This window comes from Aspergillus brunneoviolaceus, assembly GCF_003184695.1.
Source record: "Aspergillus brunneoviolaceus CBS 621.78 unplaced genomic scaffold BO95scaffold_1, whole genome shotgun sequence".
Lineage (NCBI taxonomy): Eukaryota > Fungi > Ascomycota > Eurotiomycetes > Eurotiales > Aspergillaceae > Aspergillus > Aspergillus brunneoviolaceus.
In genome coordinates, this window is record NW_020290731.1 from 36,842 (window position 1) to 53,085 (window position 16,244).

Genomic DNA, 16,244 nt, shown 5'->3' on the forward strand with positions numbered 1-16,244 from the left:
AAAAGACAAAAAGTAAACAGTGGACCCCAATGCCGGAGATGCAGTATATGCCAGAAAAAAACAAGAAAAGAAAATATCAGTCAAACAGCCAGGCTGCCCATACTTCATTAACTAAAATACTCTACATGCCGTTCCCTGATAACCGATAATAAAGATCAACCACGTAAACCAGACTCAAGCCAAGTAAGCTTCACAGAACAGTACAGTACAAAGCACCCACACACCGTCTCCCTACTCATCATAATCAAAAAACCCAGTGCCAGTCTTCACCCCCAGATGCCCCCGGTCCACAATCTCCCGCAGATACTTGCGTGGTCCGTCGGGGATGCCCGACCGGACCTCCGCGTAATGCTCCTCGATCGCCAGGATCACATCCAGCCCGGCCACATCCATCTGCTCGCAGGGGCCCTTGGGAGTGTGCAGGACGGCCTTGTACATCTGGTCGACCTCTTCCGGGGTGGCGATGCCTTCCTCCAGCACCATCAGAGTCTCCCGCTTGATGGCGGCCCAGATCCTAATATGCCCGTGGGCATTAGCATGTGCAAAGGTTCGGGTCAGATTCATGAAAAGATGGGCTTGGGCGAGGTACCGATTGAAGATGTATCCGGTGGAGGATTTGCGGACGTGGAAGGGTTGGAACCCATGCTCGCGGGACTCGTCCATGAGGCGGGGGATGATGTCGGGGCGGGTTTTGTCGGTGCCCATTATTTCGAGGACTGTTGTGGGATATATATCAGTTCTTGTTGCTGTAAAGGAAGGGGGAGGGAAGAGCTCAGACCTCGTGTTTCTGGTGGCCAGACTGAGTGGGTGAGGTGTGTTTGTTAGTTCGATTTGTGAATGAGCTTGAGTGCTGAGTCAAGGGGGACTGACAAGAGTGCAGATTCACGAATCGGTCATCGGCTTTGAACTCCAAACCGTCGCAGACCTCCGTGATTGAGTAGCTGCTGGAGTTCGACGCAATGATGATATCTGGATCGGCTTGGTTGTCGAGCTGCTTGATGATGGAGCGTTTGCAGTCTAGATTCTCGGGGACACACTGGTGAGGGTTTAGAACTGGTACCATAGCCAGGCATTTCTGCTTCTGACGGGGATACATACCTCAATGACGATCCAGGATTCACGGAGCGCCTTGTCCAGATCAGCAGCGATTAGCTCGATGATTGGGCCGTGATCACTAGGTGATGACTCTTTGCGGCGCAGCTTCTCGATGGTGCTTGATGCTTGGGATAGCTGATTCGAGTTCTTGTCCACGATGTACACGGGTCGTCCTAGACGAGACCACTGAGAGCAGTGGTTATTAGCACGGACTGGAAGAATGGTGAGCTTGATGCCGCATACCATGTAGGCCAGACGCGAGCCTTGTGTGCCTGCACCGAGCAGGGTGACAGCGTTCGAGATTCGAGTCATCTAGATTGTTGGTTCGAGTCTCTAATAGTCTCTATTGATTGAGGTAGTTGAACAGCGAGAAGAGTTGTGATAGCGTTTGGATTGTCTTGTTTAGATGTTATCTTCACATGGTTGTTTCTGCTGGAGAACAAGCCTGGCTTTATAGATCGATTCCGCAGGTCATTTCATTACTACCAGAGCAGCATTGGTCCCAAAAACTCCACTCTGACAACACTTCCAGGCCGGCGATCAATGAACTCATCCATGATGGCTAGAGTGCACGTTGTGGAGTCTTCGAGAAAGGGATGAAGTTCGAAGTCATGGGACAAGTATAGAGTGTCAACAGTCCGGGCGGTAGCGAACCATATTTCCTGCATCAGACAAACCTAAACCCATGCACTGTTCCGGTGAAGGAAAGACCTGCAAAACACCTGGCAATGGGAAAACAATCGCTTCAAGAGTTGCAGCCACAAGGCCATTGATCTCCACTTCTGACGTACTATTCTTCGACTCGGCTGTCTGCTAAACGTCGTCGATCTCTCGTTTTCGACTGGCGGCAGAGCTGCCGAAGTGCCACCTGCTGCTGCTGCGCTGCCCAGTTTCCAATCAAGGTTTGTGGCTTGCATAGAGCCTCTGGACGCTTGACTAAGACCTCAATTCATCCTACGAACATAGACCGCGAACGTTAGCCAAGACCTTTCAACCTGCAACCGCGCTCGATATACTTCTTGACTGGCTTGCGCAATGCCCATGGTTGCTGTGACCCAACCCAAACCGTGCGTGAATTATTCCTCTGCATCCTCAGCAAACCAAATCCCCTTCACAGTCAGGCTAATCGGACAGTCTCTCCAGCTCGGGAAAGAGGCTCTGTGGTCTGTCAACAAGAGCCCAGGTAGGACTGGAACAGGTTGCTGAAATGGTTTATGCTCTGGATGTCGAGGACCCACCAACCCGGTATTGTCCTGCAATAACCACATCAGGAAACGATGAAGGCTAAGCGACAAGGTTTAACAACTCGGCCTGGCAGTAGCTGTGAGGGCGTAGTGCTCATCCCATGCAGCATTCTGATTGTCATCCAAATAGTCACCGAGATTACCGGGCAGCAAGTTCAGATAATCTGACGCCCCCTTTCCTTGGTTTTCTTTATCGGCAAAAAGGCCGTGAAGAACTTTTCAGGGATGGAAAATTGACATGGCGGATGGTAGCTGTGCCCTGGTCTGCGCGCTTCTGCGCAAGTCCAGCGGCTTCGTTCGCGTTGATGTGTATAGTCTGCACTTTTCCGGCCGGTCATCGTCCGTTGGCGAAACTCCAGAACTCCAGCCAGTTCTCTCATCTCCGTATGGGGTTTGCTATTTTATCCCGCTGCATGATGCCATCCTGCATGATACCATGAGGATGGAAGAGCTATTCTTACATGTGTCAGATACCGTCGGGCAAGTCAAACGGAAGCGAGTACCAAAGATACTTGGCAGTCGTCAAGTATGGACTAGTAGAGAAACTCGGTGACCATGACCAAATTCATGGTGATGCTCACTGGCTGCAGTAGCACTCGCAGACAATAATGTCACCGCCAAGATGAGGGGATTGCAATATAAAAAAGACGTACCCTCCGAGAAGTGAGACATCAAAAATCGAGGTATTCGACCTGTCGGCCGAAGAGGATACTCATAGCTGATCCATCGACTCCAACATCAAACCTACTGCCAATCAGTCCATGAAGATGTAGCCATCGTTGCGTATTGTGTTCTACAAGCATAGAAGACTTTGTACAGGAGGGGAGCTTTTTCGGTCAGCTGGGTGTGATGCCTGGGTCCTTGTGTTGCATAGGTAAATGTCCGAGTGGGAGATTGACTTCCAAAAACATTCCGATTGCAATCTGGATTGCGGCTGCAGGTCTGTAGCACTCGGACGGACGACGTCCAGCGAGGGCATCATGGCAGCAGCTCGAGGGTATTTAAGCTGGACTGCAACCGCCCATCATAGGGGAATTGAAAGTCCTCCTTCTCTCCAGGTCATCAACCTTCATCACAACGAAACCGCCTTAAACCACCATGCAACTCAGCTCTTGGCTGTCCTTTCTTGTCGGCTGCAGCCTGTTGACCGCCGTGGCCGGTCAACGTGATCGCTGTTACGAGATTCGAGACTACGGTCGAAGTGGACGTTGCCATCGTTGTCGAGATGGCTATCGCTTCTATCAACGGAGCAACTGCGATTATGATAGGCGATGCTGCCATGGATATTGCATCGACGACCGGCACTCGGATGGAGTGACTGAAGGAGGTATGCTTTGAGCCAGCCTTGTACTATCTGTCATGCAAACTCGAGAGATTGAAAGAGAGAACTGACAGACCTCGAGACCAGAATGAGTCAGTGCTCTAGTCGAAATTACTGAGCTTGTCGGCCGCAATGCAGGACACATGGTTACACCAACCCCGGATGAGAGGCCCAGAATGTTTATTTATTCATCGTGGTGTAGCCATCTTGTTATGACTCATAGGACTATTGATTAAAGCTTACTCCGCATGCCTTCATGTTACTAGTAGTTTCGGGCTCTGTTTGGGGCTCAGCTGCAATGTCTGGTAGGATAGACAATGTGTACCTAGTAGTGACACCCACCATGCTGCTTTGTGTGCGTAGACTAAGCCATAGATCATAGTTACTCAAACAAGCGACGGTAGAGACCATGATGGGGAAAGAGGGGCCCAAATGGTTCTAGAAGTATAGAAAAAGCATAACTAAGTTGGTCCGAGCTGCAGCTGAGGCTTGATGATGCTGACTGGTGTCAGCCTGAACAATCCTGCATAAAGAACAACTCAGCCGACAGCAGGGAAGCTACAGGCAGACTCACAGCTACCGTGTAGAATCCAGTCTTCATGGACACCACCCCCGGGGCCTTGAATAACGCCTCAGCGCTGCCTCTATAACAGCCGGGGTCAAAGAATGAATGATTGTTTGTTTGTGTGTAAATTGGTTGCCTATCACGGTGCGGACAAACAAGAACCGCCGGTGAGTAATGAAAAATACATTCTGTGTGATTGGTGGACTGGAGGTGGATGAGAAAGTGGTGGACACCTCAGGCTAGCCCAGGCCTTTTTGGAGTTTCTCCCCCCCAGTCAAGAAACCCCAATCAACAGTAAGTTAGCCGTTGGCACTTGCGATTCTCACTCCAGCTGAACTCCCTCGCTCTCACTCACTCACTCCCCTTTTCTGTCTTTCTCTCCCAGTTCCTTCTTCTCTATCCCTAATTTCTTTTTTTTTTCTTGTTCGCAAGTTTCTTACAAAAAGCGCGATGCTTTTCACTCGATTCAACATCTATTCTCTCCTTCTTTAACCCCCCTTGACTTTGTCCTTGTCAACCCCGACATTCGTTCGCGCCTTCTTTCTGCTCTCTCTCCTTACATCTCCATCTCCATCTCCGCCATCCACGACCCGCCCCTCCCTCCCTCCCTCCACACTTATACTACCACCCCTTATTAGTCAATTCCACCAGGAATGCACAACGGTCGCGGTCGTCGCAAGCCTGGTAGTCTCAGAGCGTCTAAGAGCGGTCAACGTCGCACAATGTTACACATTATTTCCGATCAATCCCTCCCCCCCGGTGCAAAGACGGTTACCGTCTGCGATGATAGCCCTGACACCTCCGACGCCGCCTCCACGACTTCCACCAACACTACCAGCATAACTACCTCCAGTCTGCCTGCGACGTCTCCTACCATCGAAGCAAGCTCCATCAAGAAAGCTATGGCCCGGAAAGCTTCGTCTCCTATGGCCCCGCCGTTCATGGTGTCCGCGCCGGGAAAGGTCATCGTCTTCGGGGAACATGCCGTGGTACACGGTAAGGCAGCCATGGCTGCTGCCATCTCCCTCCGCTCCTACTTCCTCGTCACCACCCTGTCCAAGTCGCAGCGCACTATCACCTTAAACTTCCGAGACATCAAGTTCGATCACACCTGGAACATCGATGAGCTACCATGGGACCTCTTCAAGCAGCCCTCCAAGAAGAAGTACTATTACGACCTGGTCACATCTCTCGACACCGAGTTGTACGACGCACTCATACCCCACGTCCAAGACGTATCGCCCCATGCGCCGGAGGATTTACGAAAAATCCACAGTCGGTCTGCCCTAGCATTCCTATACCTCTTTTGCTCCCTGGGCTCTCCCCAGAGTCATGGCGCTATCTACACCCTGCGCTCTACGATCCCTATTGGTGCCGGACTCGGTAGCAGTGCTAGTATTTGTGTCTGTATGAGTACGGCCCTACTACTTCAAATCCGCACGCTAGCTGGTCCCCACCCCGACCAACCCCCAGATGAGGCGGAGCTTCAGATTGAGCGCATCAATAGATGGGCTTTCGTTGGAGAAATGTGTATGCATGGGAACCCGAGTGGAGTGGACAATACGGTCTCCGCAGGCGGTAAGGCTGTGTTCTTCCGGCGCGAAGATTACACCAAGCCGCCCACGGTGGTGCCGGTACCCAACTTCCCCGAATTGCCCCTTTGGTTGATAGACACGCGACAGGCCCGCTCCACCGCGGTTGAGGTTGCTAAGGTGGGCAAGCTCAAAGAGGAGCATCCCCTGGTGACTGAATCGATGCTGGATGCAATTGAGAAGGTGACCGTGTCTGCTAAAGACGCCATCAAGAATACGGATGGCAGACCTCTGGACCAGATGGAGCTTGAACGTTTCGGTTCCTTGCTCCGTATTAACCACGGGTTGCTTGTGTCGCTAGGCGTGTCGCATCCGCGACTGGAGCGAATCCGCGAGCTAGTTGACTATACCGACATCGGATGGTCCAAGTTGACCGGTGCCGGTGGAGGTGGATGTGCAATCTCTCTTCTCCGCCCAGATGCTAGCGAGGAGTCTCTACGACAGCTCGAGCAGAAGCTTACCGACGAAAACTTCACGAAATACGAGACCACTCTAGGCGGTGACGGTGTCGGTGTCCTTTGGCCGGCAGTTCTGCGCAACGGCACCGATGAGGAGGGTGGTGAGGAAATTGATCAACAAAAGTTTGAGAACGCCGACGGCCCCGTCGGTATTGAAAGACTCGTAGGTGTCGGCGTTCAGGAAAAACGCGAAGGCTGGAAATTCTGGAGACGGGCAGTATGAACAGGCCTGACCTTCGTCTTCCCCCGCATCGCTTGCGAACTCCTCATCTCGCCATTTATTTCTGTTTGGCAGTTTCTCATGACCGCTTACTCCCTGAACAGGGGACCGAGCATTATATGATTGCATCTTTCATACCTACGTTTAATCACCCCCATCTGGAGCACTTGATGCTTTTCACTTTTTCCTTTCCATTCGATCTCATCAGCCTTTTCATTTCTGTGTATCATAATTCCCCTGGGACTTCACTTGGGCATGCGTGCCTCTTGCTTGGGTTATTCCACTTTAACTCCATGATCTCGCTTTCATTCTGCTTTCTACGCCTTCATATTCTGGCTTTCTTTTCGGGCTCCCCCAAACCGCCTTTTTTCTCCCTCTTCCTTGTTATTAAATATTGTTAGTCTAGGTGTTGGCTGGAGTGAGAAGGGACAGTACGCGATTGAGGTATTTGAAACGCTGGTCCAATGTGAGTCACAGTTCAATTGTCGGAAGTCAAATGTCGATACCATCCATGTGGGGAAGTCGTTACCCTTGCAGACAGAAGTCATCCTGTCCGATATATTCTTTACGCGGAGATTGTCATGCAAAGTGCAGTTCATACAATTCACACAATAAACTGGGTATCCAGCATTCATTCTCATAAGTATATATGTACATGTTCTCGCGCGAAAGTGTTGCTTGTGTTTATGTAACCCAGGATTCAGCCCATGGTCGTCTCCCACCCCTTTTCCATCATGACGTCCATCCAATACACCTCCGGTTCGCCGGCGTCCATCCGCCGCCACACCTCGCGTACCAGTTCCAGACAGACGCCGATGGGCTTCGGGGGCAGGACATGCATGAAGGAGGTGAGACGACCGAGAATGAACCGACGCGTCTGGGAGACATCGATGGCGTGGGCAGAGATATTCGGACCGTTGCTGTCGAGGTTGGTTTCTAGGGGTGGAAGCCGAGGGAGCCGGATCTCGCTGCTCGAGGCGACCAGGAGGAACGGCTGCAGGCACCGGGTGCGGGATTCGAGCGGGATGGTCTTCAGGCGCGAGAGGGTAGTGAGGGCGAGTTCGGTCAGCCAGGTGTCGTACTGGGAGGCCGACGCAGGCGCGGGGATGGGTTCAGACGGGGGCGGCCCCGGCGGTGCCGTGGCGGCGGTGGGGGCTTCGCCAGGGCTGGGATGCAGAAGGACAGGGTCGCAGAACCAGTGCTGCGAGCTGCCGAACGCGGGGGACAGGAAGGGATCGCGGTTGTTCATGGACATGGACATGGACGACGCATCATCGGCGCCGCTGGGGGGGCTGCTGCCCGAGGCCCGTTGTGGACGCAGTCGTCGACGCAGCAGATCGGGAAAGACGCGGTATAGCTGCATTAACCCGGTGCAGCGGTAGACCTCGGCCATGGTGAGGAGATGCCACACGGGGGTCTCGTCGTCGCCGGGGCTGATGATCTCGGCCTCCGCGGGGTGTGCGAGTCCCAACAGTCGTTCTTCGAGTTCCTCTGCTCGCTCGATGGCCTGCTGCGCCTGTGCGACGTCGGCGTGGGACGTGAAGGTGCGGCAGCGCATCCGCTTTCTCTCGCGGCGCACCAGCCGTCCCACCTCTTGGACGGTGAATTGGGTGTCACGCGCAATTCCGGTCCACGGGTGAGGCACGCGCTGTAGGACGAGGGATTCCTCGGGCCCTGCGGCCGTGGTCCCGCACAGGACCGCGGAATCGTCGGCGACGAAGGACAGGAGCATTTCCCAGTAGATCAAGGCCTCTTCGAAGAATTGATGGTTGTTGCCGCGGCCTGTTGTTGGGCTCTTCTCGGGTCTTGTATCGAGATGGTTCCGTAGTAGATTGAAGAACGAGATCCCAAGATCTTTGGAATCGTGCCAGCTTGCCGTTTGGCCCAGCATGAGAAGTGCTAGCAGGGACTTGTCGTCCAAATTCGCCTCTTTGCTGATGATGTCGACGGCCTCGTTGCGCATCTTTCGGCCCAACGGTCCGAACTCGGGGAAGTCGTTCACGAGGGTGGCCGCTGCCATGCTCTGCATGGTCCGACACATGGCGAGGGATGAGCCCCAGAGCCGAGACACCGTTGATCGGAAGGGGTTCATTTGGCTGTCATAGCTCGAGAATAATGCCGCCACTTCTTTGAAATAGTATTCGATGAGGGTCCATGATGGGTTATTTAGAGGTTGTGAGATCGAGGTGAAGTCTCGTTGCGGTACTTTCGAGTTGGGAGGTGGATAATGGCGTACGATGGTGGATGGTGAGAACCCGGAGAAGCTGCGAGGTTCATCCTGCAGTATGGGCGCTGCTAAGGAGGATAGACCAAATGGATCGTCGCCGTGGTTGGGCGACCCGAAATTGAAGATCGAGCCGTCTTGAGGCGCTGGAGTTGGCCCCGAGGCAGAAGTCGGAGTCTGATTGCATAGATCTGCGAGCTCGGGAAGTGTACCGGACTGTTGTAAATCCCAGAGACTATCGCATAAAGCGTGCGGGCCGCCCAGTGCCAGCGTGCTCGACTCGACCTGGGCGTCAGGAGACGTAAGATTGAAAGAGCCATCGTTAGCGGTTAATGAAGGCTGTGTGTGGGGGTCGACATGATCCGGGGAACCTGAGTTATCCGGAGGTCTAGCATCGGATCGAGCGCTCGGCTCAGCTGTAGTTTCATCGGAAGTCTCATGGGCTGTATCAGGGTTGCGGTCTGGGTATTTGGTAACCCATCGTAGCGACTGGACGTATCCAGGGCAGTGAACTCCTAAGCGGGTACATCGACTGCAGTGAGGTCTTTCTTCTCCACATTTGACCTGGAGAAAGAAGGTATCATTAGATTTTCGTGGGCTGTGGGTGTGGGAATGGAACTGATAGCACCGATAGGGAGGAAGACTCACCCGTTTGCTCTTGCACCTAGCACAGCCATTACGGGATTTCTTGACGCGACGCATTATCAATCAATAGCGGGCTCATGGTAGGTTAAGGATAAGGCTAGTGATTGAATTGGCATGTTAGGAGGGAGGCGAACGAGAGGGAAGGATGCGCTGGCTGCGGTTGCAGGTGACGACGGACTGGGGGGGATGTGCGGGGAGCAGCGGCGCAACGCCGGTAGGGGAATTTTATCCTCTTTGGGAAATCCTGCGGTCTGGACTTAATCCAAAGTAGCCGGAGTTCTGGGCCTGGGCAGTGAGTATGATGAAGACAAAGAGACCCTGAAAGACACATGAATCGGATGTTGACCAGAAGCAAGGAGCAACTGAACGCTGGTCGAATCGCAATTGTGGACGAAAGCAGAAGAGAGCATTTGGCATTGAAGAATGAGAACAAATTGAGAACAATAAATTGCATGGATGGCTGCCTTGATATTGTCTTTGAGATGCCTCAGGCATGAGGATACCCCCACCACCTTCCAATTCCCCCCCCCCAAACACACTTACGCTTTCGATTCGATCTATCAATTTCAGAGCACTCAAAATCAATGCCAACAGCATCCATTTGAACCAATCATCTACATAACACACCTGTACATGAGCTCGGAGACTTGTGTATACTATCGCCTGAACAGAATCTCTGTGTTTGGTGGTCGAAAATCCCGTGATTGAATTTAGCTGCATCATTTGCTTTGCCAAACCCGACACAGGACCCTCCCTATATTTGCAGCTAACCCGGTCTCCGTGGTTGCGAGTGCCAGGATTTGTGATCATATCTTGCTGTGTCAACACATAGTACTAGATTTCGACATCGTCTAAAATTGGTTACTTGTGGGACGTGCTGTGTCGCCTCTCAGGAGCTGTCCATCTTTCCCCAGGACTGTGTTGCTATCCCAAATCTAGCGAATCAATATGGAGGGCAAATACTCGTCAGACCCCGAATGGGCTTCAATTCAACCCATCCCTCTCAACGATGGCTCCGAATCCGGTGCCCAGCCTCTGGCTACCATTGCTTATCCCCAAGCATACCTCGAAGCCACCTCATATTTGCGCGCAGTAATGGCCGCCAACGAGATGTCTGAAAGGGCGTTGAAGCTGACTCAAGACATTATCGCAATGAACCCCGCTCATTATACCGTATGGTAGGCTAATATGAACTTCACTCATGACTAGCCCCAAGCAATACTGAAAGCGAGGCTGACCGAACAAAGGATTTACCGAGCCAAGATTCTTTTTGCTTTAGGGAAAGACCTTCAGGACGAACTGGAATGGTTGAACGGTGTATCGCTCAAGTATCTGAAGAACTATCAGATTTGGTATGATCAGCTACCCTCTACGTTTCGTGTATATCTTTAGCCATCTAATACCCTCAGGCACCATCGCCAAGTCTTGGTATCACGCGAGGACTTCTTCCCTACGCCTCCACACAAGGAAGCAGACTTCTTGATGGAAATGTTTGCGCAAGACTCCAAGAACTACCACGTGTGGACCTACCGCCATTGGTTGGTGCGGCATTTCAAGCTGTGGGATGCTCCACGTGAAATTCAGGATGTGGAGGCTTTGTTGACCTCGGACGTTCGAAACAATTCCGCCTGGAATCACCGCTTTATGCTTCGTTTTGGGCCTCGTGACGGGGAGCCCGATGCAGGGATGCCAAATAGTGACGGACCCCCCGCGGAGAAGGGCCGGCTGGCAGTGGTTGATGAGGACGTAGTCGACGCGGAGTTGAAGTTCGCCCAGTCCAAAATCGTCCGGGCGCCAGAGAATCGCAGTCCATGGTCTTACGCGAGAGGTGTGCTGCGCGCTGCAGGCCGACCCCTGGCGGAGTGGAAGGACTTTGCTGGAAAGTTTGTGACGGAAAATCACGACGGCTTCGAGGTGAAGAGCAGCCATGCCATAGAATGGCTCGCTGATGTGTTTGCAGAGGAAACGGAGCCAACGTCAGGCCAGAAAGCGGTTCAAATGCTCACATTGCTAAAGGAGAAGTATGATCCCATTCGGAGAAACTACTGGGATTATCGGATTCGATCTATCACAGGACCAGAGGCGACGATTTCTGCATGATTGTGAATTCTGATTTAGGCTCAGCCATTCTAGTTGCATTGCATGTACTCAGTGAAACTCAAGTATATACTTAGTTTATCGCAACTCTTCCGTATTTCCGATAGAGCGGAGCGATAAGAAATGTAATCCTTATCGGGGGCGGTGAGCCGAGACAGAATCATCAGTATCAAGGGCCCCTCTTCTCCAACTCTCTGCAACTTCTCTTATTCCGACTTCCTGCCTCATAGAACAACCATTGAACTGAGAATGTCTGACCTTGAACTCTTAGCAGATCCTCTAAGCGTTCTACCTCCAGAGGTTGTTTTACGGGTCCTGGAATTCACCCCCGCACCCACCCTAGCGTCTCTCACGGCGGTATCCAAAGCCTGGCATCAATTTATCGACGTCACACACCAACAAGCGATCTACGCCGCTACACTTAAGAATAATCAACCCTCCGGACGCTCCTCTCAGCTGAGTAACACCACATTCTCCAAGTTATTCGAAGGTGCTCTACCATGCAAAGAATTGTGTAAGCGCCATGCGCTGCTCACCCGCAATTGGGCCGAGTCGCAACCGTCTGCGCGAGAGTCAGTGCTGCAGGTCGGCAATGAGTTTATCTGGCGGTTCCGCCCCGACTTCAAGCGTCGAATCTTCATCTCAACATCGCATGCGGGCGGACTATACGTCACTGACATGGACACGGGCCTGAATCTGTGGAACCTTCCCTCGACGCTGGATAGCGATGATGATGCGGTCCGCCCCTTTGCGCATCTGGAATATCAGGATGGCATGGCCGTCTTTGATCGCGAGGGGGATGCACTGGAGGTCTGGCAGGCGGATCTGGAAGGGGCCAAGCGTGGCGAATTCCGGCGCATCGCAATATTGGACCATGATTGTCAAACGCGAGGCTTCCAGCTCTCGTACGGAACACTCTGCGTGGTTTCGACCGAGGGGCAGGGTTTCGTGTACGATATGACACAGAGACCTCCCCAGCTCACTACGCACCTGGACATTGAGTATGATGCTGTGGGCCATCTCGACCAGAGTCAGGATGCCGTGATCTACTCCATGGGTCCAAGAGGATATCACGTCTACGATAAAAAGTCGGGAGCGTTCTTGGGTGAGTTGCAGCCGTCACTCTGTACGGAGAAGTATCACATTCGCCCGCCAGCGGTCGCGCACCCCTCCCCAAGAGCAGCATTTGCGGGCTTTGCAGACGCCGTGCGTCAGGGGACATCGCGTTCATCATACCAGGAGGGGGTATCTCGCAAAGATCATCTGGTTCCGATCAAGGTCGAACGGGGCCCGTTCCCAACGCCCAATGACCCTGAGCATGTTCGCAACAGAGAGGACGAATGGGGAGCTGGCATGTTAGATGGTGACCTCTTCACCGGCTTCTCCCGTGCTGGTCGTGTTTTCGTGTGCTCTAACTGGCGTAAGGCACTCGAAAGTTCAGCCAGTATGGCGGCGCATAGTGATCTCATCGAATGTGATTCCAATGGGCGGGGCTTTGACCTGGGCGGGTGGTTGTCAGTGCGTAACCACCGCGTGATGTTCGAAATTCAAGACCGGGTGTATGTTGTCGGGCTTGATGACAAGGATCGAGTACAAGTTGGAGATCGTCCTGCCCGCGGGTCGTTCTCACTAGTCACCAGCTCCGTGGTGCATCTCAATGTGCCGGTCAGTTTCATGGCTCTGTATGATGATGCGATCATGACTACTTACACTGTATGTTACATTTTTTTTCAATTGTGGAATTGGGATACGCAGGACTAACATTCGGACTAGACTATCGCATGGCGTCAATCGCTGCCTCATCTCCCCGGAGCCACACCTCCACAACCACAGCAAGGCCCCGCTCGTATCTTCCCCATCAAGGCAGTTCGTGTACTCAACCTAGCACCCAAACTTGACGGTGATACGCCCAAGTCGAACCAAGATGCCAACGGATCTGAGGACTCGGCTGCAGCCGGGAAAAACTTGTGGGGTCCCGAACAAGCTCCTCTACCGCTTGAGGGTGTGGCAGTCTCACCTGCTCTGGTAGAACTGATAACCATGCTCGACGAAGATTTAGATGACGAGGAAGAAGACGAGGGGATAGTCACCATTACTGACCCTTTTGAGGGAGAAAGCGAGGCGGACTCAGAATGGGAGGACGAGGAGGACGATGGGGAGGGAGAGGACATCCAGGGGGGCCATGATCATGATGCACCTGTATAGCATATCAAGGCACAAGAAAATGGGACTAAGCAGGTAGTTTGGAGTCAACATAGTGAACGAAGCATGCGGGCATGGTGGGATCCGGCTTGACGTGATGAAGTTCGGCATAAGCACGTTCAGACGCCTTCACGATCAGCAAGCAGAATGTCACTGAAGTCGGGGATAAACAGAGGGTAAGCCAAAACCTCTCCGGCACAAAATACATATGTCCATGGTCAGGAAGGTAAATACTGACAGTCTGGTTATAGAACGTGTATATGCATGCAGAGTCGTCGAATTGTCCCAACCGAGTCTCGGACAACACCCCCTGCCACACAGTGATCATTGCCCTCTACCCGACAAACGACAGAAGAAGATAGCATTCCGGCATCAGATTCCATCCGGCTCTAGTTCTCCTGCTACAGAGGCAAAATACACCCAAAGCGGATCTAAAAACAATCATGAATTCATTAAAGATCGTAAGAGGAGACCTGCGCATCCAGGATCTGATCCCAGAGAGCAGCCTATCTATTCGTATAGGACACAACCCAAGATCCCAACGCAGTCAAGCCCAGCCCTCACTCAGCATCTTCCGCCATTCCGCCGCCATATCGATGGTGACATTGCTGCCGCCACAGACGACGATGACCACGCGGCTGTCCTCATTCAAGTCGGGGATCAACTGATTCAATTTCGACGACAGCGATGCCGCCGCAGGCGAAGGGGGGTGCACGGGCGAGAAGCCCTCGTCGTCATTCTCCCCAGCCGACAGCCGATCATCGCCGTAGCCTTCATCCACATACTTCCTCTTCTTGTTTGCTGACGACGACGAACCACCGCCAACGGCCGCCTCGACACACACCCCACACGCCAATTCCACCAACATCCGCTCCTCGTCCGCGAGCCGCAACACGCCCCTGGCCGCCTCCGCATCCGACAACACGGCACTATGCACCTTGACGCCCGGGGGCGGGTTCACGGCATACTGGAAGGTGCGTTCGGAGACGCGCACCGCGCCCAACGAGGTAGCCTGCGAGGTGATCTTGGGCAGGGAGACCAGCTCCTCGTGCTGCAGCGCGGCGGCCAGGGAATCCGTGCCCTTGGTCTCCACGGCGAGCAGATGCACCGGCTTGACCACCGACTCCTGATCAGCTTCATCCTCGGCCAACGAAGACGGCCTGGCCAACCGCGCCCGCGCCCGCTCAATACCCGCGACCAACCCATTCAACAACCCGCCACCCCCGACACTACAAATAATCGCATCGACAGGCAACGCCCGTCCGGCCTGCGCAGCCTCCTCCTCCGGCCCCACCGGCGAAGGGATCTGATGCACCAATTCATCGACGATAGTACTATTGCCCTCCCAGATAGGCTCATTATCAAACGGATGCAGCGCGATCTTGACCACCACCTCCTCCCCCTCCTCTCCAGAAGATTTTGTCTGCATGACAACCTCCTTCATGTACAAGCCGGCCTCGGCGAACGTCTCCCCGTGCTGGATGACGTCCGCCGCCCCGGCGCGCCGCAGCTTCGTCACCATCAGGGGCTTGGTGGAGACGGGCACCACGACGGTGCAGGGGTAGCCGAGGGTGCGGGCGGCGCAGACGGCGGCCAGCCCCGCGTTGCCGCCGGAGGAGGCGTAGAAGTGGACGGCGCGGTGGGCGTGCTCGGGCTTGCGCAGGTGCGACAGGATCTGGTTGCCCATGGCCCGCGACTTGAAGGAGCCGCTCGGTTGCAGGTTCTCCAGCTTCAGGAAGATCCGGCACCCCGCGGCGCGGGAGAGGGTGGTGGATTCGATTAACGGGGTCGGGTGCCATGGGGATTTAAAGGTTGGGAGGTCTGTGTTCTTGGTGGCGGTGGGATCCGTCTGGGAGAGGGAGATGCTGCCCATGGTTGTATGGTTTGCTCTTTCGTTGGGGAGAGAAAGTGGGCGTGTTTCCTCAAGGGTGGGCGAAGAGGGAGATGAGACCCGGTCTGTTGGGATCAGAAGAATAAGATGAAAGGAAATGCGTTGTTTGTGGAAGTATGGAAGATCTAGTATCGATGAGTGATTGTATGTGAAGGATAGAAACGATAATGTACAAGATAGGAGGGGAGAGAACCAAGAATAGGTAGAAATGAGTTGAGATGAGATCCTCTGCGTTTCTTTTCACAAACCATCCGTCAGAGAAACTCAACCAACAAACCTGATATACTTCTCATGATATAACCCTCTGGACCACCCCAGTGAATGTGATATACAACGCACGGTTCCCGATATAGTCGGCTCTCACACCAACCCAGTTTGCCGCGGGAAACCCTCTCTCCCTGAGTTTCCCGAACCGATATCTCCCAGGCCTGGGCGGAGCGCAACCACCACCACTCACCACCCCCATTTTCCCGCTGATAAACATTACGAAACCTTGCTCCAGTCGCCATCCACCGATGACATAACATAAACCTCCCTTGCAGATGGGGCATAGGTCAGGGATAAAGCGCCCGTTGGCGAACCTTTATCAAGCGACTGACCTGACCGGGTCGAAGGAACGCTCTGGAATCCCGCACTTGCTGGGAGCGGAGATCGTGACCCTCCCAGGAGATCCGCCTTTTCTCCTCTTCT

General features: G+C 53.5%; 6 protein-coding genes across 6 annotated transcripts; 3 read left to right on the plus strand and 3 right to left on the minus strand.

Annotated features, from left to right (window-relative positions):
• Positions 1-231: 231 nt before the first annotated feature.
• Positions 232-1,407, minus strand: BO95DRAFT_458079 (3-hydroxyacyl-CoA dehydrogenase family protein; the record flags this gene model as incomplete). Its single annotated transcript, XM_025588521.1, has 5 exons — positions 232-716; positions 779-799; positions 871-1,036; positions 1,099-1,281; positions 1,339-1,407. 5 exons carry the CDS (start codon positions 1,405-1,407, stop codon positions 232-234), a joined length of 924 nt encoding a protein of 307 aa, XP_025447839.1.
• Positions 1,408-4,878: 3,471 nt separating this feature from the next.
• On the plus strand, positions 4,879-6,498 carry erg12 (mevalonate kinase; the record flags this gene model as incomplete). Its single annotated transcript, XM_025582030.1, has 1 exon — positions 4,879-6,498. The coding sequence occupies one exon, from the start codon at positions 4,879-4,881 to the stop codon at positions 6,496-6,498; it is 1,620 nt and encodes a 539-aa protein (XP_025447840.1).
• A 623-nt stretch (positions 6,499-7,121) lies between these two features.
• Positions 7,122-9,695, minus strand: BO95DRAFT_377787 (uncharacterized protein). The gene is made up of 2 exons (XM_025583284.1): positions 9,368-9,695; positions 7,122-9,283 (listed from the first exon to the last, which is right to left on the minus strand). Exons 1-2 carry the CDS (start codon positions 9,419-9,421, stop codon positions 7,196-7,198), a joined length of 2,142 nt encoding a protein of 713 aa, XP_025447841.1. The 5' UTR covers positions 9,422-9,695; the 3' UTR covers positions 7,122-7,195.
• A 497-nt stretch (positions 9,696-10,192) lies between these two features.
• Positions 10,193-11,479, plus strand: ramB (bifunctional protein farnesyltransferase/protein geranylgeranyltransferase). The gene is made up of 3 exons (XM_025581769.1): positions 10,193-10,542; positions 10,612-10,716; positions 10,774-11,479. Exons 1-3 carry the CDS (start codon positions 10,313-10,315, stop codon positions 11,462-11,464), a joined length of 1,026 nt encoding a protein of 341 aa, XP_025447842.1. The 5' UTR covers positions 10,193-10,312; the 3' UTR covers positions 11,465-11,479.
• Positions 11,480-11,710: 231 nt separating this feature from the next.
• On the plus strand, positions 11,711-13,666 carry BO95DRAFT_448641 (F-box protein; the record flags this gene model as incomplete). The annotated part of the gene is made up of 2 exons (XM_025587893.1): positions 11,711-13,174; positions 13,235-13,666. 2 exons carry the CDS (start codon positions 11,711-11,713, stop codon positions 13,664-13,666), a joined length of 1,896 nt encoding a protein of 631 aa, XP_025447843.1.
• Positions 13,667-14,128: 462 nt separating this feature from the next.
• BO95DRAFT_450 (putative L-serine dehydratase) lies at positions 14,129-15,816 on the minus strand. The gene has a single exon (XM_025587979.1). The coding sequence runs from the start codon at positions 15,534-15,536 to the stop codon at positions 14,211-14,213; it is 1,326 nt and encodes a 441-aa protein (XP_025447844.1). The 5' UTR covers positions 15,537-15,816; the 3' UTR covers positions 14,129-14,210.
• Positions 15,817-16,244: the final 428 nt, after the last annotated feature.

Excerpts from the sequence above, each read along its gene's own strand:
- BO95DRAFT_450 (XM_025587979.1), bottom strand. The coding sequence starts at position 15,536 with ATGGGCAGCATCTCCCTCTCCCAGACGGATCCCACCGCCACCAAGAAC.
- BO95DRAFT_377787 (XM_025583284.1), bottom strand. The coding sequence starts at position 9,421 with ATGCGTCGCGTCAAGAAATCCCGTAATGGCTGTGCTAGGTGCAAGAGC. Across the intron at positions 9,284-9,367 it reads CTAGGTGCAAGAGCAAACGG|GTCAAATGTGGAGAAGAAAG; the intron begins GTGAGTCTTCCT and ends TTCTTTCTCCAG.
- ramB (XM_025581769.1), top strand. The coding sequence starts at position 10,313 with ATGGAGGGCAAATACTCGTCAGACCCCGAATGGGCTTCAATTCAACCC. Across the intron at positions 10,543-10,611 it reads CCCGCTCATTATACCGTATG|GATTTACCGAGCCAAGATTC; the intron begins GTAGGCTAATAT and ends GACCGAACAAAG. Across the intron at positions 10,717-10,773 it reads CTGAAGAACTATCAGATTTG|GCACCATCGCCAAGTCTTGG; the intron begins GTATGATCAGCT and ends TAATACCCTCAG.